This window comes from Linepithema humile, chromosome 6 (assembly GCF_040581485.1).
Source record: "Linepithema humile isolate Giens D197 chromosome 6, Lhum_UNIL_v1.0, whole genome shotgun sequence".
NCBI classification, from domain to species: domain Eukaryota; kingdom Metazoa; phylum Arthropoda; class Insecta; order Hymenoptera; family Formicidae; genus Linepithema; species Linepithema humile.
Genome location: NC_090133.1, coordinates 18,597,765 through 18,611,729, shown reverse-complemented (window position 1 = coordinate 18,611,729; position 13,965 = coordinate 18,597,765). Strand labels below are relative to the sequence as shown.

The window sequence follows — 13,965 nt, the reverse complement described above, 5'->3', positions numbered from 1 at the left end:
TTGTTGTTGTTTAAGTAATTCATGTTAAATTCGAATCAATATTTTACATTTTTACCGTAAAGATATTTTTACACGTTCAAAAAGTTATTTGAAACATAAATTAAATATATCTGTGTTTAGAAAAAAGTTAATTATTAAATTTATCGAAGAACTTAAAACATTTCTTTATAATAATCAAGTGTTCAGTATTAGCTGATTAACATTCTAGATCATTTCTTTGTTTAAAATATAAGATTTCAATGCATCGTAGTGAAGAATGACACTAGAACTTTAGCATAGGTCTTCAATTTTTTTGGTGGGGATTAGACAAATATGATTACAAACACACTCTCTAATCATTGCGATGCATTTGTGTTTTCAGGATGGTCCGCATGATCGGCGATGAATTCCTAACGGAGGAACGGGACCGAAAGTACTACGCCGATCACTATACGTGCTGTCCGCCGCCTCTCTTCATCATCCTCATCACCCTCGTGGAGGTGAGTAGTTAGAGTTATCTTCCCTCGTAACGAGCAAGGCGTGCGCCAGATAATTCACGTGTATAGTAGCTGCTTTCTCTGCCCTTTGATCCGTGCACCTGGCCGTGATTAATAAATTTTTAACGAGATTATTTGTGCGCGCGGACGCACCGGCGATATGAACGACGATTTCGTCGACGCGCCGTTTGTCGTTTTCTTTATTTTATTATTTTACTCGTTTTCTTAAGCGAACTCTGATAATAGTTGTCGTCGTAGCTATTATAATTTCCTAGATTTCAGACATCAAAATCTATAACTTTTACTGAGTTAGTTTAGTAATAAATTCCGTTTAACCTGCAAATTTGTCTTTTTAATGTTACATGGTTTCTGTTTTAAAATGCGCGGGATTTTCGGAATTACACAAAAGAATTTGCGAGAGAAATTTATATTACTATAATACAATTATAATACAATATTATACAATTATAATACAATATTATACAATATTATAATACAATTAAATAATTTAAATTATAATTAAAATATTATTTTACTTATGTAAAGTTAGCCTTACTTTTCCAAAAAATTAAAAAAAAAAGTAATAAGAATTCTAGATGTCCTTTCAATTATTTTTGTAATTTTTGGAAGCACATCTTGTAACGTATATATTGGTTGCGCGTTTGATTTCTTGATATATATTCCTCGATTTACTTGCGAAGATTTCCCAACACTACACGCGAGTTCTCGTTTCTTACATGCGTACGCTCGTAACATCGCGTTACGTGATCAAAGATTATAGTTTGCTACGGGAGCCGCGAACATAGAACAGCGGGAAAAGAGCAGTCTAATATCCTTTGTGGTCAAAGAGTTAACTGCACTTGTGCAAGAGCCACGCTACGCATTTGCCGTGTTGTCCGCTTCGTCTCCCTCTTCATTATTTTCTACATTTTTACCAAGATGAATTGATAAAGTAATCGTCTCTCTCTTATACCGAGTGGGCCAGGTATTACGCGTATGCACATTACCTCCTCCCTTTGATCTCCGCGCACATCCGCGCCCTGACTAATATCTGCTTTGAGCTCTTCCTTCATCTTTTATTTTTTGTCACCGCATACCCTAATGATCATTTTTCTACTTTTTTTCCCTTCTCTACATTTCTTTCCCTTGTGGTACGCGCGGCGTGAAATACTTGGAGACGAATTTATTTTGCCGGCCGACCTCGTTAGGCGGCGATTTTAATCTTCCGCAAAGTAATTCGATACTCGTAAGCCACCCCTCGTTAAAAGCACGCTTTGCGATACGAATAGACATTTTGCACAATAATGCTAATTAAAATTGCGTCTGGTTATTATGTCACAGCTTGGTCGCTCGACGGCGGGGCTGTTATAAATATTAGAGGTTGATTTAATGAAATATGGCGGGGTCAAAGGATATATATGTGTATACTACATAGAATGTATACACATATCGGATCGTCGTAATAAAAGTATGCGCACCCAAGCGAATCTCTTTACATTATTTTTGTTCAGTTGTAACAGACCACTAGGAGTAATGCATATAATTATTCTGTTTCCTGTTTCCAGGGATTATACAATCCCTCTACGCGCTTATGATGAAATTTTAATGAAACTATATAATAAAACATTTATATGAAGTATGATATGGAAAGTTAAGCAATTGTATTTTCAAATGATCTTGTAATGCGCTTTGAAACTCGTTTTGCAATTTTATCGCGATATATCGAATTCCGAATGTTAGAATGTACACCAATTTATCATTTGATTCGCGACTCTTATTACCAACACGTTATAAAATATTAATAATTGTAAAATAATAAAAATACGCGATAAAAATTATTATTAAATACGCGGAAATCGTGAATGCATGGCCATGACGCGCGATACGTTACATCGTCGTTCGTCCGCCGTTTCTTTCTATTTTGTCATTTGTCTCGACGGAACGAACGGAGAGACAACGTAATTGTCTTCTGTAATGAGCGGCTAGTGCGCGGACTTGCAAAGTAACGACGTTCCTTTGAACATCGAGAACGCCGCAAGCGCGTTTAATAAATTTTTAACGACCACGGTTTGTGCATAATTTACGCGCGGACAACAACGCGCGACGTTAATCGCAAACGCGCGCGAGCAACGTGTACTCGAAATACAGATCTCAAGTTCAGAATACCATTATTAATCTCTCCGGCCGAAATTATGCGCCCTTACTCGCGCGTGTTCGCCGCTAACAATATATTCGTCGTTACAATAATAAAATTAACTCGACCGTAACTAACGTCTGGCTAGACGAATGAAACGCGAGAGGAAAAAACACAATTTCACTGAAAAATTTTTTATACTGCCTCGTGTAATTTTCGCACAACATGATTTAGACATTATACATATAACACGAACCGTATAGCGTTAATGATGAATTTTGCGACAGCTGTCTGGTTGACTTTTTTATTTCGTCATATTAAATTAAATCAAGGAAAAATACAAAATACAAAGAATCATTTTTTTTTTTAACTGAAAATGAGAGAAAATTAAATATTTTTGTAATTAGCAGGTATACAAGAAAAGTTAAATATCTCTATAATAAATTCGACAAGATAGTTGCAAAGATACTCGACATGCTGGAAATTTGTGTCGGATTATGGAGCGACCACTCTCTCACGAGTTACATCACGATGCAATTAAATCGCGTTTCAACCGGCGCGCGGTCCATTTTTCTCAACCGCTCGTCGCTCTTCGATGTATAGATCGCACGTGATCCGAGTGCAGGCGCGGACAGATTTGGTTTGATGCGCGACGCGTGAGCGCTTGCGATCGAAGTGCACTCGTTAATTAAATATCGAAGTACCCTCACGGTGTAAACCCCAATCCCGGAAGCGACATATGCGGCCACTGGGGGTAAGATGCATGCCGGTTTACGGAGGTAAATGTTCGCGACGCGAAAGAGTGAATTGCTATCGGTATTCTCTAAAAGAGTACTTAATTGCCGCCGCTCGGTCGTCATATTTTATGATTTAATTAAATCGCAAGTATCGCGCTTCTTTTTAGCTCTGCTAAAAGGTTGCGCATTCGTAATTTCATCCAGATGGAGGCTAAAATTGGATTTTAGCTCGCATTAAGCGAAATGCAAATGAAGGAACGAAGACGGAAGAAAGACACTGCGACATTATTGATAAGTAAATTGAGTTTATTTAGATATTGAGATATTTGTATAATTTCACAATATTGCAAACTTTCTTCGATGTTTTCTTTAATAATTTCTTTGAAGCCGTTTACGCGAGTCATTCTGCTACGCTGAATGAAGTCAGAGAAGAAAAATCATTTTTTTCCTGTGTAATTTACCCCCAAGCAAAGCATTTTTAATTAATTAAATTTCCAAGTAGCTCGTGTCATGAGCATTGATGCTGGTAATATTATATTATACTACGGTTGCCGCGAACAACTTCTGCGCTTTGCTATGAAAGTTGCGAAGGGGAATTCGCAATTTTAGATAGCTTAAGATAATTTATTCCCCGCAATTACAAAGTGAATAACGCTGAAGTCTGATAACGGCACGAGAATTTGAGGCGCACAAATAACGCTTAATATTTCGCCTTTGTCAAGATGAATTAAAGACGTAATAAATATCAATTAATTAAATCTCGATATAAATGTGAAATCTCTTTCAATTTGATACGAACAATTATGAAAGAATTCTATAAATTAATGCGTAGTTATTTGGGATCTTCTTATATCATAGATTGTCAATTAAAAAAATTTTTAATTTAAAAAAAAAAAGGACAAAGAAATGTCGAACACATTCAGTGACTGCGCTTGCACGCGCATTCACTTCAATCGCGTTTATTCATCAAGGAATTTTCGTGCTAATTAAATCTTCATGTATTGTAAGTGCGGCGTAGAAAGCGATCCCGGAAGCGTCGAATCGCACTACTGGTTGCTACCGGTTCGGTATTGCATCCCAATATGTAGGATAAAGTATGCGCACCGGCTTGCTCTCTCGCGCATTGCGATGGATACAGCGGGACGAGCTGTAATTTTAAACGGCTCACGGTTAATACCCATTAGCGACTGGGTTAATACATGATTCACGCGCGCCAGAGATTGTCACATTCGGCTCGATTCTAATTATAATTTATCGCCCGTACGCGATCTCCCCACCCGACTTCCACGTCGCGCGTAAAAGCTCATGTAACTCGCGATGATATACACAACGGTCGATAGTGCAAGTGCGTGTTGACTTTTAAGGCACGGTCCGAGATCATTGTATCGTTTCAGTTTTATATTATGAATATAATATTATTTTTGTATATTTTCTACTAAGAAAAATTATTATATTTTATATTTTTTCATTGGTCTATTAAGAAAATATATTACATTATAATTAATGCTGTATTCTTTTTTTAATTTTTTGGTTGAATGATAGATTCAAGGATTTATTTTGATGCACGCGATTAATTCATTTGTTTCATCACGATACGGAATTTCGTTCTGCTAAAATTAAGTTTGAAAACCAATTCCGTGACGCGAATAAATTTCTGTACAATGTAAAACTCTCTTTCTTTTTTTTCGTCAAAATTGCAATAATTTTCTGATTTCCCAGCGGTAATCGTAACGCAAACTATCGACTAGATATATGTAATGTATCCGGGTGTGTATATCCGTACGCGTTCGTACCAGATTCCAGCTTGCGTGAATTACAAGCGACGATTTAAACACGCATTACTCCACATTACAAACGAGCCAAACGCTTACTTATGCGTGACATATCGTGATTCTCGCACGACTGCACCGCTTTTCACGCCGCGACGTCATCGAAATAAGATCGCCTATTAATTTTCCGCTTGATCGATCGCTCAATGATGACTTGCTAGAAATGCTGAAGATATCAAAGTACCGGGTAGGAAAATAACAGAAGCGACCTTTGCGAATCGAAAAACATCACGCAGAAAAATCAGAATCGCGTTTCGTGAATTTGCTGGATTGAGTTAAATCATTAAAAAATGTAGCTAAAATATAGCTTGATAGTTCGAACATTTTTAAACAATTTTTGAAACAATTGTATTTTTAATTCTTTTTGAAATACATCTGTGCTTTTATTCGATATGTATTTTTCTCTCGCGGTTGAATATGAGAAGCAGATAACTCCATACTTCGTGAAATCGCAGCAGTTAATCAAGCATATTACGATTGCATAAGGGCTGGAATCTATTTTTGTAAAAGTTAGCGTTACATAATGGATAAATCCAATAGCTCATCCACACAACTGTGGTTGTTGCAACTTCAATTGCACCGTAGCGATGATACGCGGATTATTCTTTTCGCGTCGTTATCATGCCGTTGGCGCGGAAACGTCGTCTTATCGTTAATTGGTATTTTACTTTTAAGAATAATTTTATTAAATGCAAATCAATAATTGATAGTCGTCTCGCTAATAAATGCTGATCTTATTCTAAAATGCTGTGTCCTGCAGGTTATTCTTTCTCTCGTCATTTGTTTTGTTACTGCAACTTCTTCACGAAACCAATTAGCGGCTAGTTCGCGTTTTCATCGTATACTTATTATAAAGTTACTGATTGTTTACAAGCGTCTTTAAAAATCGATACGAGAATGCAAACAATGCGTAAAAATTGTGCATGAACGACAGTAAAAAAATAGAAAGAGCAAGATTTAACTCAAATTGAAATTAAACGAGCGATTTATTATAACAATGAGGCATAATCGCATTTGATTGCCTTTTCATTTTTATCTATAATCTGTATATAATTATTCACACTTTTTTTATTAAGAATATGCTAATACAAAATATAAAAAATATAAAACTTTTTATTTTAAGTCTAATATTAAATAAAATGTTTTTTGTAGTTTTTTGATATATAATAATGTAATATTATAGATAATATTAATTGATCCAGTTTTTATTCATTGTATTGCAAATTCGAACTAGATCTTGCTGCTTTGGCTGACGAACTATGGCTTACAACTACGTACACATGTAGTAGAATATATTGTTTATGCGATAACTACCGCTGTTCGTTTCTACTTTGTGCGCTTACCACCATATTTCGCGGCAATGAGCGCGGCGCGAACTTTTATCTCAGCGCCGGTGATGTATTGTCCTGACGTCGCGACGCTCGCATCGTGTCGCGTAGGTCCAAGGTGGTCCGTAGCTTTAGCTGGTGTCTCTTTCCTCACTCCTATCACCTTGTGAATGTCTCTCTTTTACGAAACACTCTCGTTTGTCTTTCCGTTCAGGGCCGGTGACGCTATTTGTCGACTTTGAATAAGTTTAAATAAAATTTTATTTAATAATTATTACTGGCTAATGCAAATATGATAAAATATTAAATAAAGTAAAATATAATAAAATATTCCATTATATTCCAGTTATACTGGAAAGAGATTTCTACATTAATTTGTGACATATTTTAATTTATTGCAAAATTGTGTAAAGAAAATTTAAATGCAATTATAAATGTATGCATATGTATATAATAATTTAAAAAAATTAATTGAATTTTATGTATAATTTTTAAAAATTTATTTTTTGGAAGTATTGTTGAATATGTATGTAGCACTATGGCGTTTTATTTATTCAGCTTTTTATATTTACGTAGAGAGAGAATTGTCTTTCAAAATTTATCCTTTTGAATTAGTCATCTCCTTTAATCCTTTCGTCCAATACCCATTTGGTATTTGCGCAAGGAATTTACATTTGCAGATATTCGCCTTTCAACGCCTTGTTTTGCGACACCCTCGGCGACGGCCCTGCGCGCGCGTCTCGCCGGTCGTGTACTTCTGAATGTGCATCCGTGTTGGCACCGAGCGTAGGGATGAAAGCGCATGTACAGGGTGTTTATGTATTTAGGGTGTGTGAGAACATACATTGTCGGGGGAGGAGGAGGAAGGTCGGGGAAGAACTTCCGTTCCATCTTATCTTCTTCTGACTCCTCCTGACGAGGGTGGACGAGTCTCGTCGTTCTGCCTCGCCCTTACCCGCCCGACATTCGAGAGTTTCCGCGAATAAATGTGTATCTGTTTTGTCGCGCGACGTCGCGCGACGAAGGAAAGTTGTTCTTCGCGTTCCTGCCGCGCACTCTCATCTGTTTTTCTTCTTTTGCATGACTCGCGCGACTCTACTTTCTTGATTGCACGATTGTTACATACATTGCAGGATGGTTTTTTAACAAGTGCGATGTATTTGAGAAAAATGTAACCTTTTTGAGAACCACGTGAGGGTTCGTACATAGACGCGCCCGATATTTTATTCTGTTCGGGTTAATTTTTTTTTGTATCTCCGTAATGAGCGGTTTGACATGAAAGCTGTTGATTCAATTATCTCCGCGCCTTTAAATGACTACCTTCCTCCTGAATACAGTTGGACACGCCTATAATCATAGATTGCCCGCCGTGTTCACAAATTCCTGACATTCCTCGGATTCGTTCGCAACCTTCTATACGCCGGCGAATAACTGTAATTCCGGAAAAAAAGCGAAATTGAGAGCATACTATACGAATTCCTTTTGTTACCTGGGTATCGATTCATCCTCTCGAAATTACTTTTTATTTTTATCAAAATTTGGCTTTTACCGCGCAGATCTATTATCAGCGTTTCATTTATTTATCTTAACTGAAAAAAATTATTGACGCAGCAGCACCATTTTAATATCAAGCGACGAATTATTTCTCACCGATATTTAACACTCTCAAATACTTATCGAAACCTTATGATAAATCTTATTTCACATATCTTTCGCACGCATGACCGATTCAGCGTTTCCGCGCGCGTTTTCTCTCTCTCTTTCTCTCGAACACAAGGAATTACGGTCGCGCATTCCTTCGCGAAGGAGAGAGAAAGAAAGAAAGAAGGAGGGAGAAAACGAGAAGAAGGTCGGAACGGAAGGACTTCACCACTTCGCCTCCTTGGCAGCTAGGAGCGGCGAGGGAACCGGTAATCTTTCGTGCGGAACCAGCCTTTATTTCTAGCTGTCGCATATTTTCGCCCGCGACGCGCTCGAGCAGGGGGGCGTCGACGAGTCTCCGCTTCGAGAATCGATAATCTCGATCCTCCGCTCGCTCGACGCTTGCATCTTTTCTTCCCTCCTCCTCGTTTCTCGCTCCCGTGATGTCGCGCGGATGCACGGTTATCTAAATAACCGTGAGGCTTTATCGACTGCTACATTTTCTTTCTTTCTTACCGTTCCCTTTTTCTCCTCCGCTTTCCGTCGCAACGAGGAGTTGTACTTTATACTGTCGTGGAATGCATATCACACATGTGGCGTCATCGGGCTTACACGGTACTCGGATAAAGTTCGGATCGCGCCGCGCGTTAAGTCGCGTCGATTTTTACGAGCATTGCATTGCATTAGCTTGTCGAAATCGCGACAGGTTGCTCATCGAAATTTGTGTTTATGATATCAAACACCGAAGCGATGCCTACGAAAGTGCATTCAGTGAATCGACTGGCTTGGAGAGTTCAGTTTGCCCGACATGAAGACAAAATCAAGTTTCGTAACATGACGTAACATAACGGAAACTGGTACGCGAATAATAATGTGTCTGATTCTGATAATGAGTTTTATCTTTTTGACACGACGGATTTATTTTCTCCCTCGCGCAACGGTGCCGTAATATCGTTTGAACAAGTATTAATTGTGATTTAAAACGAGTTTCTTTTTCTAAGAGCGGGAGTAGGAATGAACAGAAAGTGGGTCGGACTTTAATTATAAACTTACGTTCCAATTTATGATAGTTGTATATTCAGTTCTCTGCGATGTATACACGAAGCGAACCTCAGCCCCTTCGTCGTGATCTCTTAACGATTACCATGTCAGAGTTGACGTAAAACTGCAAAGTTCACGGAATCGATAAGACGACGATGCTTGATAGACACTGACGCTGCCTGGAAAATCGACAGATACAAGGCGCAATAACCGGAAGTCCGGCGACCTTGAGATAAGAACGTCGGATATTACGAAGACGTCGAAGCGAAACTGCGCGGCCCCGTCTTCCGTGTTCAGCGGGAAGAAACCCGCCGCTGCCAGTTTCTCGCTGCCACAGCGCTTCGTCGCCGTTACCTATCTTTGCCTTAACAGCAAACACTCTACCAACCTACTCTTCCGCTCGCCCTTTTCCGTGCCTAACTACTCGCCGGCTAAACTAACGTCGTTATGATGAAACGATATTACAGGCGAAGGAGCAGCGACGCTCCACGGTCAGTCTCCGTCGAATTGCGGACGTACAAATATTACGCAATTATCTGGAACTGAAACTGAGAAAATACCGTCGTTGACGCGGGAACGTTCGCGAGAATTTTGTTTGCCGAAATGGAGCGGTGCGCGCGAGATAGCAAGCGATGAGGACAGCGTAATTTATGTCACCGCAATTCGACCAAGAAATTTGCGACTCGTCAATAATAATTGGAGCGCTGCAGCAGAAGGACGGGTAAATAGAAGATTTTGATGTGGAAACAGCAATCGGATTTTTTCATTTAATCACACGACAAAGGAAACTTTAGAAAGAAAGAAACTTAGGAAAAATAAAAGGAAAAAGTACACTCAAAAAAATGATCTTGCAATAATAGCTAAAATTTTCTAGGTGTAAAAAATTAACTAAAACAGATAAATTATTAGCAACTGTTGTGATATTGCATATGTAATTACTTAATCAGTTTAGATGACAGAAACAGAATATATATCTGTATTGTTTGTGAACTTTAAAAAGAAAGTTTTTCTAAAGCGCCTATCTATATAAGATCAATCACGTGTTAGATCATGCAATGAATAACATTTAGCAATGGTACCTAAATTTTTCAGAAGCTATTGCTAGAACATTACTGTTATAAATTCTATATGTGACAAACAATGTTTTCACAGATACGAAAAATAGCGATACATTCTTGTTGCGATATCTAGAAATCTAACTACATCAGCGAAATATTTTTTTGAGTGTATAGAGATCTGTTTTTACTCGAACAAAATAGACTGAAAAATTAATGTATGTAAAGTGGATAATAGCGCAATCGTTTTATTATTAATTAATTGTCCGGTTTGCATTGATCTTATATTTTTAGTAATAACTCTGTGTTTTGTATAAAGTGCAGTAATTTTAGCGTGCATCTTAAATCTCGGCAGTGTACAATAGAGTTTTGATTCTCGCAATTTTCGGCACATTTACTCGAGAGACGAAGAAAATCTAAGCTCGAGGATTTCAGGCATTATTTGGAACAGCTGAGCGATACACGGTGGATATGAGATGTGAGAAGAGGCAAAATTCGGGATTGTCTGCAGTGAAGCTGAGTCTCTTGGACGTTGGAAATCCTGTACAATCCCTCGTGAACACATATATTCCATCGGTCTCTCTACGGCCGATACGATTGGTTCGCGAGCTGAGCCCGCTTATACGTTAACCAGTACTGATAGAGTGTGAGCAGAAATTGATTAACGCAGTTCCACCTCTCTAATCGTCTTTGTCAGATTTAACAGATCTTCTGTTTGAAAATTATAAATTTTATGCTGAAAGTGAACTTTCTCTTTTCCGAGAATTAATCTTTGACGTGATCAGTGAGATTCCCGTAATACCATGTGACACAGGCTACATACCCCTTATTTAAGCCAATGCTCCCTCGTCCGTATATCAATTTCCCCGTCTGTCATTCACAATCACTGTATCGTTTAATTTAGTGGGATCCCTTTGTGGATAATATACTCGGCACAATATGCGAGTAACAGTTTGTGTTACATGTACCGGCAGTTTCGCCCTCACACGTGTGTTTAATATATATGTAATATGTAATCCTAATATATTAGGTCATCCTTTATTAATTTATATACAAAAGGAATGAGGAGAGACAGAGGAGGGGTGTCTATATTATTTTGAGCACAGACAGCGGGGCGAAATTTACATATAAATATGCATTCAATTTTTGAATGCATTTTATCGATAACAGGATGATAAAATTCGAATAAAATAGTTGGCAAAAAATTACTGAAAATATAATAAAAAATTTTTTTTTTAAATAGTACACTGAAAGACATATATAAAAAAAATTATATTTCTTTCAAGCATATTTAAAAAAAATTTTCTTTAATCTTTTTATATAAACAATAGAACAATCAATTCTTTCTACTTCAAGGATTTTTTCTCTCCCACGTGCTTTCTTCAGTTTTGGATAAGATTTAGCAAGGTGGAGCATCTTCCACAAATTCGCACAATGAGCTCGATCCATTTTGCTTATCCGCTTCGCGGGAGCTGATTCGTTCGCAAGAAATTGTGCATGCATCTCCGAGTGCAAAATACGCATCGAGCGTACATCGCGAGAAGTCGTCGTCTACGTGTGTACACGCGCGCACGATGCAACCATACCTATACCCATAGGACCCTTCAAAATTCAATTCCGCGACTTCACGTACTTCGTTCGGTCCCGCGATACTCGACCATCCTCTCCGGGGAATTAAATTTCCATCCGCTTCGATCGTGTTGCCATAGGTCGGACCGAATATCTCGCGCACAAACGCCCGCGTGAGCGCGGCGGCCGATCGCGGATTATTATTTGGCGGTTGACCGCTCACGAAGCGGTCCTCCACCACGCCTCTCCCCGAGTGCAATATTGAGATGTAATCATATTATCTCTTTCATCTCATCGTGCGGCGCATTTGTCTGTTTGACAATGTGAGAAATATGTGTAATTTCACATAGATCGAGAGATGGCACAATTTTTCTACGCTACTGAACCTTCCAAACATTCTCGCTAATTGCATTTGTGTATCTATGTTCTATGCGCCACATACGACTGTCTTTAAAAAAACTTCGCGTCAACTGCTTGATAATAACAGCTTTCTAACAACTATTATATGCAGATTAATTTAGATTGTGAATGTTATTATTCTCTCTTTCAAAAGCGGTAGTTGACACGATTATCCTGTTGGATTCACGGTTAGCATGAAGATGGACGACGAAGCGATAAAACATCGCTGAATTGGCGGATGCCCAAAAATTATATAAACAATGCAACGGCGACCGCGAGTAACGTTTCGAAATCACGGAAACGACGATGAAACCGCGACGAACGTATGGCGAGCAGTAAATTTTTACGGTCCGCACGCTCACATATATCGCCGACGATTTCATCGCTTATTCGCGACCGAAAATAAAACGCTCGTATCTACCGTTGAACGGTTTATGCGGGTGTGTCCTTTTCCCCATTTTTTTCCCTGTTTTCTTTTTTTTCTTTTTAATTGTTATTCACTGCGTCGCAGCGATACACCTAATGCTTTCGCTGGCGTGCGTGCAATTCGATATCTCGCGTATGGAGCGGTCGCGTTATTTTGTTTTTCCTCGTTTTTCCCCCTCGAATTACTACAAGCGGAGAGTGTCGCCGCCGACGACATTTTACGCTATCGACTGCGAGTCGTGCGGACGATTATTTCGCGAGCCGACGTCCGGGTTCGCATATTATAGGCGCGAGAACGATTATTTATTCAGCCGCGTGTGAGCGCGAGAGCGCGCACTTTCATAACGCGGCATTTCCTTCGACGGCGAGCGTATCAATTATTCTATGGCGCATTATTGTTGCCGTTGCACGGCCTAATTATTCCTCGCAACCGCTGGGCGGAATTTGCGATTCTCTCCGCATTCCTGCGAGCGCGGAAGAATAAATCGGCTGCGTGTTGTTTTCTCATGTCTAGCCGTACAAAGAGCATTAATACGTCCGTATTAATAATACGGATATGCATATGGAGATTCAAGCAATTATATTACAATTAGTAAGATTAGCCCTTGTGAACTCGTGTTATTCGCAATATAAATATCTCGATGGTTTTTATAATCGTGCAGCATATGAATGATTTTAATATATTTTCACATTATCATTATTTTTTTAGGAATTGAGTATTATTAATAGAAACATTAAAATAATCTTGTTAGCATATTTAGCAGTATTTAGGAATAAGGTTAATAAGCTCCCTTCGTAAGAAGGTCGCCGCATAATTCCAGAAGCGGATGCATATTTTTTTTCTCCCGCAAAAGTCGCGGGCTCGATTGCATAATCACGCGATCGTGATGTTTTGGTATGATATTTTCGTTCGAACTCCGCGACCGCGCGCTCTTGTGACTTCATAATATTATATTTAACGGCGACGTACGAGTCGTCTATATAAATTTCCGCTGATTACCGCGCGCTCTAATAATTTCGCTCGCTAAGCGAGATTCGTAGCTGCGCGAATTTCGCGGAATTCTACTAGACAGTACGACAGAATGTCTCTCGGCTGAAAATGAAGTTGAGTTAAATTCTCATCGCGCCAACCGACGATTTTCGCCGTATCATGTCGCCGGGCGCAGTATTTTTGAGGATTCGGATTTCTATTTTAGCGCACGATTTTTGTTCCACGAATTTCTACATATTTCATCGCGCAAAAGTTCCCTAGGTAAAAATGCTCCCATTTTATTTCGCTTTATTCATTTTGTTACAAAATCGCGTCTAGGAGACGAATATGATTACACGG

The 13,965-nt window shown here is 38.8% G+C and overlaps 1 protein-coding gene across 7 annotated transcripts in view; it reads left to right on the top strand.

The window, feature by feature from the left end:
- Nucleotides 1-13,965, top strand: part of stet (stem cell tumor) — a 364,130-nt gene that overhangs the window by 253,776 nt on the left and 96,389 nt on the right. For all 7 annotated transcript variants that reach the window (XM_067358298.1, XM_067358297.1, XM_067358296.1 and 4 more), the window contains one exon: nucleotides 362-479. In XM_067358298.1, the coding sequence (XP_067214399.1) occupies nucleotides 362-479 (118 nt within the window). The remainder of the gene's footprint in view (nucleotides 1-361; nucleotides 480-13,965) is intronic.